General features: G+C 38.6%; 1 protein-coding gene across 1 annotated transcript; it reads right to left on the reverse strand.

Annotated features, from left to right (window-relative positions):
- Window positions 1-3,570: 3,570 nt before the first annotated feature.
- On the reverse strand, window positions 3,571-4,534 carry LOC128059897 (olfactory receptor 52J3-like). The gene is given in 2 exon segments (XM_052652158.1): window positions 3,571-3,690; window positions 3,692-4,534. Coding segments are annotated over 2 exon segments (963 nt in total).
- Between the last annotated feature and the right edge of the window lie 17,735 nt (window positions 4,535-22,269).

Raw genomic sequence — 22,269 nt, forward strand, 5'->3', positions numbered from 1 at the left:
GGAAGTCCAAGAATTCTGGAGTGGGTAGCCTATCCCTTCTCCAGTGGATCTTTCTGATTCCCGAATCAAACCAGGATCTCCTGCATCACAGGTGGATTCTTTACCAACTGGACTATGAGGGAAGCCTAAGAGGAATCGTCAAAGAGCATTTTATTTTGTTCATCTTTTTAGTCTTTGAAATAGCCCTAGATGATATAGATACTATGCTCATTTGCTTATACAGATGGAAAACTTGAACTATGGAATATTTTATAAACAATAAATGTAAAATTTGAACCCAAATATCTGATTCCAAAATCTGTGCTATTATTCTATATATTATAGTGGTGGTGTTGTTCAGTCACTAACTCCTGTGCGGTTCTTGGTGACCCCATGGACTATAGCCCACCAGGCTCCTCTGTCCATGGGATTTCCCAGGCAATAATAGTGGAATTGTCTCCTCCAGGGGATCTTTCTGACCCAGGGATCAAATTCGCCTATCTTGCTTGGTAGGTAGATTCTTTACCACTGAGCCACCAGGGAAGTCCCTTGATACATTATACTGCCTACATTTTCAGTTTTGAGATATTGAGCCTATCTCATGTTTCAACAAGCCTGTTAAAGTTTCCAGAATCATACTGTACAGTCTTCACTTACACATGAGCTTATAACTTCATACACACTTAAAAATACATGTATTGTGGTAGGCACTGATTGTTCTGAATGCCTGCCAAGGTACCTAACACCTACCTTCCATTTCAGTGGGTGGGTCTCTCTAACCGTAAAAATTGGTTTCTAATTTCCAGAAATAGCTGGGAGGTTGAGGAGTTGGTATCCTCAGAATCAATTAATCCTCATGGTTTTGCTTGAAGCTGCAATCTGACTCATGATGTGTGATAGTATCTTTTTTTCATGTTCTCATTTATTTGGTGCAGCAGACAATCACAGGCTTATTGTGATACTGTGTGAATTCAAGCCACTTTGTTCCGTACTGCCACCACTTCTTCTTATTTGAAACAGGAACAACAGAACCTATGGCAAAGTGTTATGGAAAAATGAATGGAGATTACTTCTATAGAGAGAGTTAAAAATCTCCCATTTGAAGAAATTGATGAATATCCATTTTAAGTGCAGTATTATTTTCTCAACCAGCCAAGCCTTCTGATTCTCACTCTGGCTTTACTCCTGAGATCAAATGCTAGACTGGAGACAGCACTGCCAGGAGGTCAGAAAAGGAGTTCCAAGGAGTTAGATGCACTTTGTTGCTGCTGCTAAGTCGCTTCAGTCGTGTCTGACTCTGTGCGACCCCATAGATGGCAGCCCAGCAGGCTCCCCCGTCCCTGGGATTCTCCAGGCAAGAACACTGGAGTGGGTTGCCATTTCCTTCTCCAGTGCATGAAAGTGAAAAGTGAAAGGGAAGTTGCTTAGTCATGTCTGCCCCTTAGCATGGACTGCAACCTACCAGGCTCCTCCATCAATGGAATTTTCCAGACAAGAGTACTGGAGTAGTGTGCCACGTTGTTAACTCACTGGAATTGCAATTCCTAAAAGTTGCACAACAGAAAAAAGCAAATAAGCCTGATTTTTCTTTTTTGTTCAGAGTAGTAAAGTAATAAAGCTAGAATTTAGTGTGATTAGAAAACAAACACTTCAGCAGTTAATGTTAGGAAACAAAGTTAAATTAGGGAAGCATGAAAGTTTGAAAAAAGGAATATTTGAAAATGTGAAACTTAAAAAAGTGATCAAAAACAAAGGTCAGGAAAGCAGAATTATGTTCTAATTATTAACAATCCTGCTGACCAACAATTCTATATTAAATTATAAACCCTGGATAAATGATCTAAAAACTGTTCATAGAAATAAAAGAATATGCAGCATATATCTAGTTGGAAATTAATATGAATACCTATTAATCAATGGATAGGTAAATAAAATCAATGTTATAAAACAAAATATTTTAATCTAAATGAATTAATAACTAAAATAGTGTGATTGGTTGTAGAGCTAAAAATTTATGTACTGTGATGTCAGAAAAACACATGATAAATTTTGCCTCTGGAAAAATAGCAGAGAAGCTGTATTGAAACAGTGTTAAAGATAATTTCAACTTTAATTCTGTATACATACTTATTAAGCTTTATCTCTGAGATGAGTGCAATGTTAAAAGTCATTAATGTGTGAGTTGTAGAAACAAAGATATTTATTATATTTTTACTTTAATTTTATTTGTTGCTGCTGCTACTGCTAAGTAGCTTCAGTCGTGTCCGACCCTGTGCGACCACATAGACGGCAGCCCACCAGGCTCCCCTGTCCCTGGGATTCTCCAAGCAAGAATACTGGAGTGGGTCGCCATTTCCTTCTCCAATGCATGAAAGTGAAAAGTGAAAGTGAAGTTGCTCAGTCGTGTGTGACTCTTAGTGACCCCATGGACTGTAGCCCACCAGGCTCCTCCATTTGTTAAGAGACTGAAAAATAAAATGATTCTTTTGCGTGTGTGTGTCTGTTTGAAATGTCTTTTCTTTTTTTATTTTATTATTATTATTTTTACTTTACAATATTGTATTGGTTTTGCCATATATCAACATGAATCCGCCACTTTGAAAATAGTAATGTAACAAGTTTGATGATCTAAAAGCTTATTATTTGGTCTTGGAAAATCTTATTGAATCAATCAAAAGTCCTTGGTCACATAAAAAATTGACTATTCTTAGATGTATCTGATAATCTGTACATTAAAGTCAGTGAAGGTGTTAGGGATAGATCATGGGTTTAGAAAGAGAGGTCTTGGATTTGAGGATGGAATATCTCAGGGTCAAGTGTAGATTGAGAGAACAAGGCAATAAAGTTATAGGAAGAAGTCCAGTATGCATCACATAGACAGCAATACTATATAATAAACCTTAAGACCACATTTACATTATGAGCTTGAGTGCAGAGAAAAAATCACCTAAATGGCACTGATGACATTAATGATAAATTGTATTTGAATTTTATGTTTGTTTTGGCTTCTCATTACACTGAGTGTTACATGTTTGGCAGACCTTTCCACTTCAGGATACAGAGTTGGTAATAATTTTTATTGAAACTATGAGCCTGGCTTTTTTAAAGGGTACAGCAGGATGCAAGCTCCATAAGAACAGATGTTCCTCTTAGCTGGGGTCATTGATTTATCCTCAGTGATAAGAATCATTGAAGACATACAATAAACACAAATGAGTACAAACTGAGTAAAACATGAATGAATGAATGAATGAGTGGACACAGGAAACAGGGTCCAAGTTCTAGCACCACATTTCTCTAATTACAGAGCAATAAACACCCAATATAGTAAATCATCTCCAGAAAAGAAGAGGTTTCATGTTATCAAGGACAATGTATGATAGCATACAAGTAGGGGTCACACAACTCCCTTTCAGGACAGCCCATTAACCTTTGAACTAAAGTTCCAGTGAGTTTCCACAAGTTCTAAAATTCATTAGTCAGCAGTCCGGAACAAACCAACTTGGGTTGCAATCTGGCAGCAATAGGTCAGAACCAGGAGATACTTGTTAAGACAAGAACACACAAATTTTCCTAGAGAGATCAAAATCCTTAGTAAAACAATACGGTAGGTGTTTTATTTTTTAATAACATATGGAGCACTCGCTCCCATATTTGTTTGGTCCTCACACCATAAATGATGGGGTTGAGCGATAGTGGGATAACCAAATAAGAGGTTGGCAACAAGAATGTGAATATGGTGGGGTATGTTGTGTCCAAATCGGTGGCTGAGGAAAGAGAAGAGTGAGGGGATATAGAAAACACAGAGGACAGCAATATGGGAACCACATGTGCTTAGGGCTTTTAGCCGTGCATCTTGGAATGGCAGACGGAAAACAGCGTGGAGTATATAAACGTAAGAGATGCCAATAGGGACTGGGTCCAGGAGAAAAACAGAGACCACAAAGAGCCCATAAATACCACTGGCATGGATGTTTTCACAGGACAGGTTTGCAATTCCCATGTGCTCACAGTAGGAATGAGGTATTATTACATGAGCCTGGCAAAAGGGTAGGCAGGAGATGAGATAGATCATGGGAAGGGTAAGCAAGACTGTAAAAATTACAGTGTACAAAGTGATGCTCATGAGTACCCAGGACGTCAGGATGGCTGTGTAGTGGAGTGGAGCACAGATTGCCACATAAGAGTCAAAGGCCATTGCTACCAGGACCCCAGCCTCTATGCAAGTGAAAGCATGGATCAGGAACATCTGGGCCACACAAGCTCCAAAGTTGATCTCATGAGCATTAAACCAGAAGATACCCAGCATACGGGGTACTGAGGTTGTTGAAAGGGCCAAATCAATTGTTGAAAGAATGACCAGGAAGTAGAATGTGGGCTCCCTGAGGGTCTGGTCCATCTTGATGCCCAGCAGAATTGTGACATTGCCCAGTAAAGCCACTATATAAATAAAGCAGAAAGGCAGGGAGATCCAGCCATGAACCTCTTCCAGACCTGGGATTCCAATGAGGAAAAATGTGATTGGGCGAAAAGTGCTCCCATTGTGACATGTCATCCTGTTACTTCTTGAAGAAAGTGAATCTGGTTCTCTTGCTCCCATCAACAGAAAAAGTGAAAGAGAGAGGGAAAGAGAGAGAAATCAGAGGGAGAATGATCTGTTTCATCAATTCCTAGCTCAGTGTGTCAGCACAGAGTTTGTGTCATGTTTACTAGGTAAGTAGGCCTGTTACTGAACCACATGTATGGAGTCGTTCCCTCTAGCATTTAATATACCAGGTCAGAGTCATATTCAGTTTTTATTCTGCCTGCTGATTGATCTCTAATTCCAAATGTGAAGCTTTACAGCAAGCTCAATGCAGAGTGCCAATAATTAGACTGTGCCATTCGCTTTGAAAGAGAATTGGATGTGATTCTATTTGGGGAAATATACTCTGGTAAGTGACTCTAGAAAAATCAAGACTACACATGAGAACAAGTTAATGCATTACAGAGGCATTCAAAACTGCCTTCAAGGGGGTCCATAAGGAGAATAAATTATAGATATAGGTGTATAGGAGCTTGTACAATTCAAGCCTGAATTCTTCTGATTCCCCATTATTCACATAGAGATGTACATGCAAAAATTCTGACCCAAGCCCAGTAGCCTCTCACAGACACCAAATCAGATCATAAGAGACACAGCTACATGTTCTCAGACAAATTACTGACCCCTTGAGATGCCTGGCCAGGAGCAGAGACAGCCATTGTTCATGAGTTACAGACTGCATGGAGTATCAGTTGGAGAAGGGGAGTGTTTTCTAGTGTCATTTACACTCTTCTCTTCTCTGTCCATAGCTTATCAGGTACTCTCAGAACAGCTGTTAGTTTTACTTGAGTTAATTTTACCATTGCTGTTGAGCCAACACTTGCTTGGTTACTCCTCCTACAAGCTCAATACACTGGAAGTAGGTAGGTAGAAAAATCTGAAAGCCTAAGATCATTTTGGTACTAGAGGAGGTATTTTTGGTAGCTCTCTGGGATGTCAGTGTCTCAGTAGAGAAGAATCTACCTCTGCAGTGAACTAAAGGTGTGGAGAAAGATACTTGAGAGATGCTTTCAAAATACAGCAGAATGTTGAGCATCTTGTCATGTGTTTGGTGGCCATCTGTATGTCTGCCTTAGAGAAATGTCTGTTTAGGACTTCTGCCCAATTTTTATTTGGGTTTGTTGTTTTGATATTGAGCTACAAGAATTGTTTACATATTTTGGAGATTAATCCTATGTCAGTTGCTTCATTGGCAAGTATTTTTCTCCCATTCTTCAGGCTGTCTTTTTGCTTTGCTTATGATTTCCTTTGCTGTGCAAAAGCTTTTCAGTTCAATTAGGGACCATTTGTTTATTTTTGTTTTTAATTGTCATAACTCTAGGAGATAGGTCAAAAAAGATCTTGCTGGGATTTATCACAAAGAGTTTCTGACTGTTTTCCTCTAAGAGTTTTTTAGTGTCCAGCCTTACATTTAAGTATTGAATCCATTTTGAATTTTTGTACATGGTGTTCAGTTCAGTTGCTCAGTCGTATCCGACTCTTTGCAGCACCATGAATCGCAGCACGCCAGGCCTCCCTGTCCATCACCAGCTCCAGGAGTTTACCCAAACTCATGTCCATCGAGTCGGTGATGCCATCCAGCCATCTCATCCTCAGTCGTCCCCTTCTCCTCCTGCCCCCAATCCCTCCCAGCATCAGGGTCTTTTCCAATGAGTCAACTCTTCGCATGAGGTGGCCAAAGTATTGGAGTTGGGGAGTCTCTAATTTCATTCTTTTTACATGTAGTGCCCAATTTTCTCAACACCACTTATTGAAGAGACTATCTTTTCTCCGCTGTATATTCTTGCCTCCTTGGTCATAGGTTAGGTGACCATAGTTGTGTGGGTTTATCTCTGGGCTTCCCAGTTTGTTCCATCGATCTATATTTCTGTTTTTGTGCCAGTACCATACTGTCCTGATTGAGAAATGCAAATCAAAACTACAATAAAATATCACCTCACACTGGTCAGAATGGCCACCATCAAGAAATCTACAAACAATAATGCTTAACAGGGTGTGGAAAAAAGAGAACCTTCTTAAACTGTTAAAGTGGGAAGGAAATCCAAAAAAGAGGGGATATGTGTATGCATGTGGCTCATTCACTTTGCTGTACAACAGGAGCTGACACGGCAGTGTAAAACAACTACACTTCTAAAAAATAAAGCTACAGAATGAATCAAACCACTCAGAATACTCAAAATGAGGTAAAGAAAGTTGCCCCAGGGTTGTGCTACAGCAACTGTAATTCAGAATAAGGCATAGAGATCCTTCCTTTTTGTCCTTGTCATTGTTTAACTTTATTACAGTTTTACTTCATTCTCTTTTGATATAGAAAACATACCATGGTAAAAAACCAAACTTTCCTTTTTTGTGAGTTCAGTCTAACAGAGAGAGAATTAGTGCTGCCAAGTGCACTGACTCTTGTTTGTGATCTATAAACACATAAGCAAACTGGGCAATTAAAATGCCACTATCCAGTAGAAAAATGATGGCCATGGCCAAGGCCAAGGCTATAGAGTCCCTGTTGCTTATTTTGTAGCAACTCTAGGAGTCCACCTTCAACAGAAGATCACCACTAGCTTCAATCCTTCCTACTGCCAGAGAAATATATCTTATGTAGTGTGATTGACAAGATGATATTTCATGACTTGGGTCTTTCTGAGCGTTTTAAAGAATAAGCTTGAAAGTGAAAGTGAAGTCACTCAGTCATGTCCGACTCTTTGTGACCCCGTGGACTGTAGCCTACCAGGCTTCTCTGTCCATGGGATTCTCTAGGCAAGAATACAGGAGTGGGTTGCCATTTCCTTCTCCGGGGGATCTTCCCGACCCAGGGATTGAACCCAGGTCTCCCGGGTTGGAGGCAGGCACTTTAACCTCTGAGCCACCAGTGAAGCCCCTCTAAGCCCAGAGCTAATGATTTTAAAACAAAACAACTCATCTTGCTCAAGGATATGTTTTTCCCTTAAACACTGCACCAATGATTATATAGCAGCAATGTGTCCTGCTTGAGGACATGTTTCTCCTTCTTAAGAACCTTCTGAATAATCCTGTCATCTTAAAGCGTATGTTGTGTGAATGGGTCTGGTAAGACCTTTACAATCTTGAGACATTCTTTTGATTTACTGTAATAGCCCACTGAAAAAGTATATAGCTCCCTTGCTAAGACTAGCAAGGGGGGCCCTCTCTGTCCCCCTTCTGATGTCTATGTTAGAAGCCTTCTCTGTCCATTTTTATTTTAATAAAACTCTGCTACACAAAAGCTCTTGAGTGATCAAGTCTGGTCCCTGGTCCCAAAGCTAAATCTTCTTCTTCAAAGATCACGAATCTGACATCATATACCATAAGCTATAGTAACTACTGAGTTTCCCTGATTAGTCTTGACACAGATTCATCATTGGTTTTTCACACTGTTTTCTGTACATACTTTCCCTAGCACTATCCTCACAATTTCGCATGTACAGAATTCTGAAATCCTACTAATTATAAATGCCTAAATTTCAATCCTAGATTTAGAGTGCTATTGTCTAAGTCATGGCCCTGTCACATACTAGCCATGTCACTTTCAGTGACTTACATATTTCTACACCTCAGTTTCCCTAAAAATAAAAAGGGACTCAAAATACTGCCTTCCTTCTTGAGAAAATTTAGGAATAAATTATAATTTTCTTGTACATTCAGAACACTATCCTGTACATTGTAAGTGGTCAATTATAGTTCATCTTGTTATTATTATTATTATTATTATTTTATTTTAGCAACAAATTTAATTAAAATATAACATTTATAATATTAGCTTCTGGTATACAACATAATGATTCCATATTGCAAAATGGTCACCAGGATAAGTCCAATTATCATTTTTCTCTATACAAAGTTATTAAAATAATATTGATTATATTACCTTTCCAAGTGGTGTAATGGTAAAGAAACTTCCTGCCAATGGAGCAGACACAGAGACACAGGTTTGATCTCTGGATCGGGAAGGTCCCCTGGAGAAGGAAATGGCAACCCACTCTATTATTCTTGCCTGGAGAATTCCACGGCCAGAGGAGCCTGGTAGGCTTTGGTCCATGGGGTCCCAAAGAGTTGGACATAATTGAGTGACTAACACTTTCACTTTCACCAATGTTGTAAATTATATTTCTGTAACTTACTTATTTTATAACTGGAAGTCTCTGCCTCACCATCTCCCTCATCTATTTTACTCATCCCTTTATGCCACTTCTCTATGGCAATCACTTGTTTTTTCGCTGCATCTATGAATCTGTTTCTGTTTTGTTATGTTTGTTCAATTATCTCATTTTTAAAAAAATTCTACACATAAGTGAAATCATCTGTTACTTGTCTTTCTGTGCTGAGTTGTTCAACTTAGCATGGTACCCACTAGGTCCATCTCTGTTGTCAAAAATGGCAAAAGTCCAGTCATTTTCATGACTGAGTAATTTTCCAATATAGATGTATACCACATTCTCTTTATCCATCTATTGATGGGCACTTAGATTGCTTCCATATCTTGGCTATTACAAATAATGCTGCAGTGGATATTAGGGTACGCATATGTTTTTGCATTACTGTCTTTGCTTTCTTCAGGTAAATACCCAGAAGTGAAATTTATGGATCATATGACAATTGTAGTTTTAAGTTTTTGAGGATCTTCCACGTTGTTTTGAATAGTGGCTGCACCAATTTACAATTCTACCTGTGAGGGTTTCTTCTCCACATCCTTGTCAATGCTTGTTGATGAGAGAATGCCTAATGGGTGTGAGTGATATTTCACTATGGTTTTGATTTGCATGTCCTTGATGATTAGTGATCTTGGCACCTTTTCATACATCTGACTGCCATCTGTATGTCTCTTATGGGTTTAAACTCACAAGAACAAGTCCATAGATATTATTCATGCAAAACTGATTAAGGAATCACTTCCAATTCTATACCCGTTTTCCTTCTGAAATCTCTAAAGATATTAAATATTTTCTAATTTTCAGTTCAGTTCAGTCACTCAGTCATGTCCGACTCTGTGACCCCGTGAATCGCAGCACACCAGGCCTCCCTGTCCATCACCAACTCCCAGAGTTTACTCAAACTCATGTCCATCGAGTCGGTGATGCCATCCAGCCATTCAATCCTCTGTTGTCCCCTTCTCCCCCTGCCCCCAATCCCTCCCAGCATCAGAGTCTTTTCCAGTGAGCCAACTCCGCATGAGGTGGCCAAAGTATTGGAGTTTCAGCTTTAGCATTAGTCTTTCCAATGAACACCCAGGACTGATTTCCTTTAGAATGGACTGGTTGGATCTCCTTGCAGTCCAAGGGACTCTCAAGAGTCTTCTCCAGCACCACAGTTCAAAAGCATCAATTATTCGGTGCTCAGCTTTCTTCACAGTCCAACTCTCACATCCAGACATGACTACTGGAAAAAACATAGCCTTAACTACATGGACCTTTGTTGGCAAAGTAATGTCTCTGCTTTTTAATATGCTATCTAGATTGGTCATAACTTTCCTTCCAAGGAGTAAGCGTCTTTTAATTTCATGGCTGCAGTCCATCTGCAGTGATTTTGGAGCCCAGAAAACTAAAGTCTGACACTGTTTCCACTGTTTCCCCATCTATTTGCCATGAAGTGATGGGACCAGATGCCATGATCTTCGTTTTCTGAATGTTGAGCTTTAAGCCAATTTTTTCACTCTCCTCTTTCAATTTCATCAGGAGGCTTTTTAGTTCCTCTTCACTTTCTGCCATAATGGTAGGGTCATCTGAGGTTATGAAAGGTTGTTGCTGAATCACACAAAGACGCCGGGATTTTTGGCCCCTGAAGGAGAAGAATTCAATCCAGGGCCAGAGACAAGGCTTGATCGCTCAGAGCTTTTGTGTAATAAAGTTTTATTAAAGTATAAAGGAGATAGAGAAAGCTTCTGACATAGGCATCAGAAGGGGGCAGTCTTCAGCTGTATGTTATATAGTCACTAGCAGTCTGTTAATGAAAGAAAGGAATCTCTTAAATCTCAAAATGGCACCAGGCCCCTCGCCCATAAGATGCATTTGGGGATAATCTTGGCACCAAATGGTTCATCCTGGGCCATAAAATGATTAACATGAATCTTGAAGGAGGGCAGATCACCATACAAATAGTTTCGTTTACATAGATTAGGGGAACAATATCTGAGTATAATATACTGGTTTGTCAAGTAGGTTCTGAGCAAAGAGGTAGAACCAACTTGAAGACAGAGTTTGGGGTAAATGCATAGTACATTAGCATAGCTTAAGATAAGCATCTCCATAAGAGAAATGCATTGGTTATCTCTGCTGCTGCTGCTCCTGCTGCTGCTGCTGCTGCTGCTGCTGCTAAGTCTCTTCAGTCGTGTCCGACTCTGTGCGACCCCATAGATGGCAGCTCACCAGGCTCCCCCGTCCCTGGGATTCTCCAGGCAAGAACACTCAGTGGGTTGCCATTTCCTTCTCCAATGCATGAAAGTGAAAAGTGAAAGTGAAGTCGTTCAGTCATGTCCGACCCTCAGTGACCCCATGGACTGCAGCCTACCATGCTCCTCCATCCATGGGATTTTCCAGGCAAGAGTACTGGAGTGGGTTGGTTATCTCTAGGTTTGAGAATAGTTAAGTTCAGGTGAAACCAGGTGTCATTATGGCAACACAGTATTTTAGGGAAACCTCCTTTTAAATTTGTATAGAGAAGGAAAAAAAATATCGATAGTTTGTTTCCTTCTGCTGCTTAAGGGAGATAAAAATGTGTGACACTTGCAGGCTATTTCCTCCCTTTGGAGACCCCTGACCTTCCTGCCTGTTACCCTCTCAGTTATCGATATTTCTTCCAGCAATCTTGATTCCAGCTTGTGCTTCTTCCAGCCCAGCATTTCTCATGATGTACTCTGCATATAAGTTAAATAAGCAGGGTGACAATATACAGCCTTGATGTACTCCTTTTCCTTTTTGAACCTGTCTGTTGTTCCATGCCGAGTTCCAACTGTTGCTTCCTGACCTGCATATAGGTTTCTCAAGAAGCAGGTGAAGTGGTTTGGTATTCCCATTTCTTTCAGAACTTTCCACAGTTTATTGTGATCCACACACTCAAAGGCTTTGGCATAATCAATAAAGCAGAAATAGATGTTTTTCTGGAACTCTCTTGCTTTTTCCATGATCCAGTGGATGTTGGCAATTTGATCTCTGGTTCCTCTGCCTTTTCTAAAACCAACTTGAACATCTGGAAGTTCACAGTTCATGTATTGCTGAAGCCTGGCTTGGAGAATTTTGAGCATTACTTTACTAGCATGTAAGATGAGTGCAATTGTGTGGTAGTTTGAGCATTCTTTTGCATTGCCTTTCTTTGGAATTTGAATGAAAACTGACCTTTTCCAGTCCTGTGGCCACTGCTGAGTTTTCCAAATTTGCTGGCATATTGAGTGCAGCACTTTCACAGCATCATCTTTCAGGATTTGAAATAGCTCAACTTGAATTCCATAACCTCCGCTAGCTTTGTTCGTAGTGATACTTTCTAAGGCCCACTTGACTTCACATTCCTAGATGTCTGGCTCTAGGTGAGTGATCACACCATCATGATTATCTGGGTCATGAAGAACTTTTGTGTACTACTCTTGCCAGTGCCAAATACCCAAACCTTAGCAAGAGACCAGTAATAAACCCCAATATGGCACCATCTTCTAAGAAGACCAACTGTTTGGTGCCAACTTGGTTACACTACACATTTATACTCTAAAAAGGGCAGCATTTCATTTTTTTTTTCTTTTTTATTTATTTATTTTAGTTTTTTTTTTTTTAATTTTTATTTTTACTTTATTTTACTTTACAATACTGTATTGGTTTTGCCATACATTGACATGAATCCACCACGGGTGTACATGCATTCCCAAACATGAACCCCCCTCCCACCTCCCTCCCTATAACATCTCTTTGGGTCATCCCCATGCACCAGCCCCAAGCATGCTATATCCTGCATCGGACATAGACTGGCGATTCGATTCTTACATGATAGTATACATGTTTCAATGCCATTCTCCCAAATCATCCCACCCTCTCCCTCTGCCTCTGAGTCCAAAAGTCTGCTATACACATCTGTGTCTTTTTTGCTGTCTTGCATACAGGGTCATCATTGCCATCTTTCTAAATTCCATATATATGTGTTAGTATACTGTATTGGTGTTTTTCTTTCTGGCTTATTTCACTCTGTATAATCGGCTCCAGTTTCATCCATCTCATCAGAACTGATTCAAATGTATTCTTTTTAATGGCTGAGTAATACTCCATTGTGTATATGTACCACAGCTTTCTTATCCATTCGTCTGCTGATGGACATCTAGGTTGTTTCCATGTCCTGGCTATTATAAACAGTGCTGCGATGAACATTGGGGTACATGTGTCTCTTTCAATTCTAGATTGGACATATTTTCTAAGCATGAGTTTGACTTTCCTTCCCATGGAGTCTCACTCATCATCCCAAGGACTATAGCATGCTCAATACATTGATACCCTGGAGAAGCTAGTGGGGACTTCTTTCATAGCTCAGTAAAGAATCTGCCTGTGATGCAGGAGAACCGGGTTCGATTCCTGGGTAGGGAAAATCCTCTGGAGAAGGAAATGGCAACCCACTCCAGTATTCTCGCCTGGAGAATCTCATAGAGAGAGAAGCCTGGCAGGCTACAGTCCATGGGATCACAAGAGTCAGACATGTCTTAGCCACTAAACCACCACCACAACCACTCTGGAGAAGGAAATGGCACCCACTCCAGTAATCTTGCCTGGAGAATCCCATGGACAGAGGAACCTGGTGGACTTCAATCCATGGGGTTGCACAGAGTCAGACACAACTGAAGCGACTGAGTAGCAGCAATACATTGATATAGAATTTGTATAATACCATATACAAACAAGGGACCCATTTTACAACAAGAGGTGTTCAGTGAGTTACAGCAGTGGACACATGTCCATGAGATGCCTTGATTATATCTTATACTATTAAGCTGGCAAACTAATGAAGTGGTAGATTTACCTATTGTGTGTATGTCTTAGTTGTCAGCTTATAAATTGCTATCTACAATGATGCATAAACTATCCAGGATACAGTACACACTCTAAATTATCAATTATTCTAAAGAAAGAATATATGTGTCTGAGAAACAGAAGAGTAAATGTTTCCATTTACCACCATCTTACTATTTGTTTTATAGTTAATTTGTTCTTTTCCCCTTTTCCAATTTTCCTATATTTCTAATGAATTGAATAGTATTATGATTTAATATAACTATTTATTATTTATTACCTACACCTTTTTTGGCTGTATATATATTAGTAACACCTTCAGAAATTTTAGTATACATCTTTAGCTTATCATTATCTACTTTCCTGTAATGTATCATTTTGCATATAGAATAAGAATCCTATTATTCTTAACAGTTAAAAAAATAAGAATCTTATAAGAATATACTAATATTACCCACAATTTGGTCTTTTTGCTTTTTTTGTCATATATTTTATTTCTACCTATGTAATTAATACCACAATACATTATTATTATCTTTGCTGTAAGTCATCCTTTAATATTGTATTACTGCTCTGTTTGAGTTAAATTGTTTCAGGTGCTAAATATATGATATTGTCTTTACTTGGTCCTCATTTTTGAAGAATGTTTTTGCTGAGTATAGCATTTTAGGGTGTTTGGTTGCTATTTCTGCTTTTTCTAGTACTATGAAGATATAGCTCCACTGTCTTTTGGGTTGCATGATTTCTGGCAAGAAGGCTGTCTTCATTCTAATTTTGTCTCTCTGTAAATTTGATGTCATTTTTCTGTCAGCTTTCAGACAGTTCCACTGCTTTTAAGCAAATTGATTAGTATGTGCTTCTCTATGGTTTTATTCATATTCTTTTCCAGATTGTGTTTATTGAGCTTCTTGGATTGTGGACTAAGTTTTATTAAATTCAGGAAACAAACTGTTGTTTATACTTTTTTTTCTATTCTCTTCTCTTTTTAAATTTCCAGTTATATATTAGACAGCATGATGATCTCCAGTATTTCAAAGATGCTTAGTTCACTTTTGAGTCTATTCTCTCTCATTTAAATACATTCAGTATGCTTTTCATCTCTTTAATACTAGTTTTCATTCTAGAACTTAAATTTCATCTTTAAAAATGTCATAGCTCTATTTAATATGTTAATGCTTTCCTTTACATTTTTGGATATAATGATCATATTTATCTATTTTTTAATGTTCTTGTCTACTTGTCACATCATTAGTCTCATCTAGGCATGTGTTTCTATGGATTGAGTCATCAATGTGGATTCTGCTATTACTCATCTTTCCATGTCTTACAATTTTTTTATTCAATTTTATACATTGTGAATTTTATACTGTTAAGCAAAGGATTTTTTTGTATTTCTCTAAATATAAATTTTATCTTTATTTTTGTGTGTAATAAAATTACATATAAATGGTTTAATTCTTTCAAGATTTTTCTTTATACAAGGTTAGCAATAACCAAAACAGTTTTTAATTTAGGAATAATTTGCCCCATTGCCAATACACAGAACATCTGTTTGTATATTTAGAAGGCTAAGGCAATAGTCTTCTAAATATACAAACATGTTCTGTGTATTATAAAGTTTCTCTACTCTGGCTATGAGAATATAAACTCTTCTCAGTCATATAGAAAGTTTAAAAAATCATTCTATATACTCCTTTCTGATGGTTTTTTCCCAGCCTCAGTAGTTCCTTCACAAACATACAATGATCAGTACAGAACTGAAGACCTCTGAGGAGTGTCCTACGTGTCACATATCTGTCTATGTGCAACTTTCTGCTCTCTGTTACTCTGCCTCATAATTCAGGGAGACCACTAGACTCTGTTAGGGTTCTCCTCACTTTAAGACTCAATAAATGTCCAATAAATAAAGTAGGGCAATCACCAGGCTCACCTCATTTTTCCCCTTCTCTTAGAAATCACTCTTTGTTACCTTTTACCCAACTTCTTAGAACTATTCTTTCATACATTTTCCACATTTTCTGTTGTTGTTTAAAGTGAGGAACTATATCTGATCTTTGTTGCTCCTTCACAGCAATGAAGAGAAATTGGATGTTTATTTTGTATATAATTGTTTGGGTCATTGTTTTAATCCCAAATTATAATCTGAATGTGTGGGTAAACACATTCTAAAACCATCAGTGTTCCAGATTTAGCCTCACTCCCTTGCTCTCAAAGGAATGAATGCCTGTTTTGATATTTCAACTTATTATATGTCAACCTTGAGTGGGTAATCATGGCCTTGTGTTTATCTCAACACTAGAAAGTGAGCATGATTCTAATAGCTATACAAGGGAATAACTGAAGAGGAAACTAAGGTACAAGCAAAGGATAAAGGAAAAAAAGTCAGTTACAGTGATGATATTTGGCAGAGTAAAGATTGGGCTTGCTAAGGTCTTTAAAATTTCATGCCCAATACATGCCAAGCATAGATCATTAAAACAAACAAAAGTTTGCACAAAATTCTGGCACTTGACAAAGGAATAACTAATCATGGACTAATAATGAATGATAATCACAATTGAGTCTTTGGATTAAGAGATTTCAATTGGTTTATTATTTTTAAAAACTGTAAAACATGTTATAAATCAGTTTGCTTTGTTATATTAAAATCTTCATATTTGTAAAGTGATCTTCATATAATGCTGGAATATAATCAGAACAAGGATAAAATCCCAAATTTACCAAGAAAACAAAAAAACCTGGAAATAGAATAAAAATTAGGGAATTCTCCAAAGTCACATATCTAATATGTTGCAAAGTTAAGATTCCAGTGGAGAAAATATTCTTCTAAATCAATGCTAACTGATAAAAGTGGGATGCTTTCTAAAGCCTCTTTCTTTGCCTAAACATGTGAAAAATACCTAGACGAATCTTCTTGGTCCTGACACTGTAGGTAATGGGATTAAGTACTGGTGGGAGAAGCAGGTATGCGTCCAGCATGAGAATATGGACTGTGGGAGGAAAGTGTTTCCCGAAGCGATGAACCATGCATACGCCAAATACAGGGACAAGGAAGCTAAGTACCACAATACATGGGATAAATAAGTATTGAGTGCTTTAGTCGTTCTTCATGAGATGCAATCCCAAGAACAGCATGGAGAATTAGGACATAGGAGAGGCGTATGAGAACTGAGTCTGTGCCCAATGTGTTGTTCCATGTTCAGTTCTAACTGTTGCTTCCTGACCTGCATACAGATTTCTCAAAGGCAGGTCAGGTAGTCTGGCATTCCCATCTCTTTCAGAATTTTCCACAGATTCTTGTGATCCACACAGTCAAAGGCTTTAGCATACTCAATAAAGTAGAAATAGATGTTTTTCTGGAACTCTCTTGCTTTTATGATGATCCAGCGGATGTTGGTAATTTGATCTCTGGTTCCTCTGCCTCTTCTAAAACCAGCTTGAACATCTGGAAGTTCACAGTTCACATATTATTGAAGCCTGGCTTGGAGGATTTTGAGCATTACTTTACTAGCGTGTAAGATGAGTGCCATTGTGTGGTAGTTTGAGCATTCTTTGGCATTGCCTTTCTTTGGGATTGGAATGAAAACTGACCTTTTCCAGTCCTGTGGCCACTGCTGAGTCTTCCGAATTTGCTGACATATTGAGTGCAGCACTTTCACAGCATCATCTTTCAGGATTTGAAATAGCTCAACTGGAATTGCATCACCTCCACTAGCTTTGTTTGTATCAATGCTTCCTAAGATCCACTTGACTTCCCATTCCAGGATGTCTGGCTCTAGATGAGTGATCACACCATCGTGATTATCTAGGTCGTGAAGCTCTTTTTTTGTACAGTTCTTTTGCATATTCTTGCCACCTCTTCTTAATATCTTCTGCTTCTGTTAGATCCCTACCATTTCTGTCCTTTATTGAGCCCATCTTTTCATGAAATGTTCCCTTGGTATCTCTAATTTTCTTGAAGAGATCTCTGGTCTTTCCCATTCTATTGTTTTCCTTTATTTTTTGCACTGATCACTGAAGAAAGCTTTCTTATTTCTCCTTGCTGTTCTTTGGAACTCTGCATTCAAATGGATAGATCTTTCCTTTTTTCCTTTGCTTTTTGCTTCCTTTCTTTTCTCAGCTATTTGCAAGGCCTCCTTAGACAGCCATTTTGCTTTTTTTGCATTTCTTTTTCTTGGGGATGTTCTTGCTCTCTGTCTCCTGTACAATGTCATGAACCTCCGTCCACAGTTCATCAGGCACTCTGTCTGTCTGATCTAGTCCCTTAAATCTGTTTCTCACTTCTGCTCTATAATCATAATGATTTGATTAAGGTCATACCTGAATGGTCTAGTGGTTTTCCCTACTTTCTTCAATATAAGTCTGAATTTGGCAATAAGGAGTTCATGATCTGAGTCACAGTCAGCTCCCAGTCTCCCAACTCGTGTCCATCAAGTCAATGATGCCATCTAAGCACCTCATCCTCTGTCGTTCCCTTCTCCTCTTGCCTTCAATCTTTCCCAGCATCAGGGTTATTTCCAATGAGTCAGTTCTTCGCGTCTGGTGGCTCAAGTATTGGAGCTTCAGCTTCAGCGTCAGCCCTTCCAGTGAATATTCAGGACTGATTTCCTTTAGGATATATGAATTTTAGAATATGCTTGACATTTTGCACAAAGACATCAACTGTGATTTTGATATGGTTTTAATGAATCTGTAGATAAATTTGAGACGTATTGCCACCTGAACATAGTCTTATTTTTAAAAAATAAAAATCTTAGTTCACAATACATACAAATTAACTTATAAGTGAGTCAAATGTATTAATGAAAGAGATAAAGCTGTAAAATGCTTAAAATAAAACATAGAGTAAAATTTTAATGATCTCAGATTTGGCAGAGGAGTCTGAGTGAACTCCGGGAGTTGGTGATGGACAGGGAGGCCTGGCGTGCTGCAATTCATGGAGTCGCAAAGAGTTGGACATGACTGAGTGACTGAACTGAACTGAACTGAACTATTAGGACACCAGAAGCATGAGCTACAAAAGTAAAAAGAAATAGACTTCATCAAAATTAACTAATTTTATGCTTCAAAGGATATCACCAAGAAAATGAAATTATAAACCCAAAATTGGTAGGAAATACCTATAATCATGTATATGATAAGAGCCTTATGTCTAAAATATGTAAAATAATAGAAAGACAAAAAAAAAAAAAAAAGTTAAAAATAACCAAGAGATCTGAATAAACATTTCTTAAGGAGAATACAATGGCAACCCACTCCAGCACTCTTGCCTGGCAAATCCCATGGATGGAGGAGCCTGGTAGGCTGCAGTCCACGGGGTTGCTAAGAGTCAGACACGACTGAGCAACTTCACTTTCATGCATTGGAGAAGGAAGTGGCAACCCACTCCAGTGTTCTTGCCTGGAGAATTCCAGGGAATGGTGAGCCTAGTGGGCTGCCATCTATGGGGTTGCACAGAGTCGGACACGACTGAAGCCACTTAGCAGCAGCAGCAGCAGCAAGGAGAATACACAAATAGTCAATATGAATATGAACAAATGCTTGTCATTAGTGAAATGATAATCAGAGCCACAATGAAATATCATTACAAAGTCATTAAAACAGAATTAAAAAATGAGACAAGTGTTGCTGAGAAGGTGGAGAAACTAAAATCCTCATACACTACTGTGAGAATGTAAAATTTGAAGCTACTTTGGAAAAGTCTGGCAAAATTCTTTAAGCAGTTAAGCTTAGAGTTCCTGTATAATCCAAGAATTCCACTCTAAAATAAATATCTAAAAGAAATGAAAATGTGTCCACACAAAAACATATACAAGAATATACATATCAGCATTATAATCAGTTCTGTTCAGTTGCTCAGTCATGTCTGACTCCCTGTGACCCCATGGACAGCAGCACTCCAGGCCTTCCTGTTTATCACCAATCCCTGGAGCCCACTCAAACTCTTGTCCATCGAGTCGGTGATGCCATCCAACAAAGCCATCCTGTGTCGTCCCCTTTTCCTTCTGCCCTCAATCCTTCCCAGTATCAGGATCCTTTCCAATGAGTCAGTTCTTCGCATTATAATAGAATGTGGAATTAAATCAAATGGTTATCGGCAATCTGAATGATAAACAAAATGTATGATAGACATTGTACTGAGTTTGAGGATTTGGGGATCAGGAAAAGGCTTAACCATAAAATGGCAGCAGCATAACTTTAGATTTCTTGGGCAGCACTGGGACAGCTATAGTAAGAGAAGTCCCACACAGCGGGACTTCCCAGGGGTAGTGGTCAGTGCCACCACTCCAACGGGAAAAGAACAAGGAAACTCCTGAGACAAATGGGTAATTAGGCAGGACGTATGTTTCTTGGGACTTCCCTGGTGGGTCAGATGGTAAAGAATCTGCCTGCCAATACAGGAGACTTGGATTTGATCCCTGGGTCAGGAAGACCCCCCTGGAGAAGGGAATGGCAACCCACTCCAGTATTCCTGCCTGAAGAACTCCATGGACAGAGGAGCCTGGAGGGCTACAGTCCGTGGGGTCACAAAAGGTCAGATACAACTGAGCGACTAAGCTCCACTACTATGTTTCTTGATAATATCTTTCACTCTCATGGAAGGTAGACACTGGGTCAGAGAGCCCTCAAGGGCAACAGTGATTTGGAATTTTTTATAGCTTCTGGATTTGTCTTATCTATAGCTAATAGAAGTTGGGTCAGCTTTGTGAGTATACCAATCAGGCAGTCTCTATGTGGTTACAATTATGTTTATGTGGGATATATTGACAGGGACTGCATGTAAAGAATTTCAATTTGGTGCCAGTGAGCTTGAGATTAAAGTCCTACTTGCTATAAAGAAGTAAACAACATACAGTCAATAAACAGGTCCTATCTTTAATCTATTTACATAATACCATAAAATGAAAAATCATTCAGCAATAAAAAGGACTGAAGTACTGAATCATTATACATCAGTATGCTAAATAAAATGTTAGCCACAAAATATATTGTGTATTATTACATTCATCAGTTCAATTCAGTTCAGTCACTCAGTTGTGTCTGACTCTGCAAACCCATGGACTGCAGCACACCAGGCCTCCCTGTGCATCACCAACTCTTGGAGCCTACTCAAACTAATGTCCATTGAGTCGGTGATGCCATCCAACCATCTCATCCTCTGTCATCCCCTCCTCCTCCTGCCTTCAATCTATCCCAGCACTTGGGTCTTTTCAAATGAGTCAGCTCTTCGCATCAGGTGGCCAAAGTATTGGAGTTTCAGCTTCAACATCAGTCCTTCCAATGATATTCGGACTGATTTCCTTTAGGATGGACTGGTTGGATTTCCTTGCACTCCGTGGAACTCTCAAGAGTCTTCAATAGCACAATTCAAAAGCATCAGCTCTTCAGCACTCAGCTTTCTTCCAACTCTAACATCCATACATGACTACTGGAAAAACCATAGCCTTCACTAGATGGACTTTTGTTGGCAAATTACATTCATAGGAAAGTCCAAAATAGGGACATCTGTTAGACCAGAAATTAGATTAGTGGTTCCTTGAGACATAGTCTTTTTCAGATCAATTTTCTTTGTAGGTTATTTTAGAATATTAAAAATAGTTCCTGTGCTCAGGTACCACTAGTGGTAAAGACCCTGCCTGCCAATGCAGAAGATATAAGAGACATGGGTTCGATCCCTGAGTTGGGAAGATCCCCTGAAGGAGGGCACAGCGATCCACTCCAGTATTCTTGCCTGAAGAATCCTGTGGATAGAGGAGCCTGACACGTTACAGTCCACCGAGTCGCATGGAGTTGAACACGACTGAAGCAACAGATCCTTATTGGTTATCTGTTTTATATATAGTAGCATTTATCTGTTAATCCCAGATTCCTAATTTATCCCTCCACCTTACTTTCCCCTTTGGTAACCCTAAGTTTGTTTTCTATATCTATGAGTCTATTTCTGTTTTGTAAATAAGTTCCTTTGTATCATTTTTTTTTCCAGATTCCATATACAAGGGATATCATATGATGCTTGTCTCTTTCTGTCTGATTTACTTCAATTAGTATGATAATCACAGTCTCTAGGTACATCCATGTTGCTACACATGGCATGATTTCATTCTTTTTTATGGCTTAGTATATATTCTATTGTATGTGTATATATAAAATGGAATATACATCTCACACATCTTCTTTATCCATTCTTCTGTCTATGGACATTTAAGTTGCTTCTATGTCATGGCTATCGTGAATAGTGCTGCTATGAACATTGAGATGAATGAATCTTCTTGAATTAGAGTTTTTATCTTTTCCAGATATATGCCCAGGATTGAGATTGCTGATCATCTGGTAACTCTATTTTTAGTTTTTTAAAGAACCTCCATACTAAAGACATACATTTTTTAAAGTAAAGAAGTGGAGAAAAATATGCAATGCTATCACTAATCCAAAGAAAATGGGATAAGCTATATTAATTTCAGAAAATGAGAACAAGTATCAGGGATATTATATTTTGATAAAATAATTTCAAAGATAAATCTTAATATCTATGCACCAGACAACAAACCTCTAAATTCTGAGGTAAAACTGATAGAATGACAAGGAGAAATAGAGAAATTCACTATGATATTTGGAGAATTCAACATGTTTTTTTTTCAATAACCAATAGGTCAAAATCAAGCAGAAAACAGATGAAAATCTGGGTCTCAGAAGTATCTATATCATTCAGTGTAGAAA

Source organism: Budorcas taxicolor, chromosome 15 (genome assembly GCF_023091745.1).
Source record: "Budorcas taxicolor isolate Tak-1 chromosome 15, Takin1.1, whole genome shotgun sequence".
NCBI classification, from domain to species: domain Eukaryota; kingdom Metazoa; phylum Chordata; class Mammalia; order Artiodactyla; family Bovidae; genus Budorcas; species Budorcas taxicolor.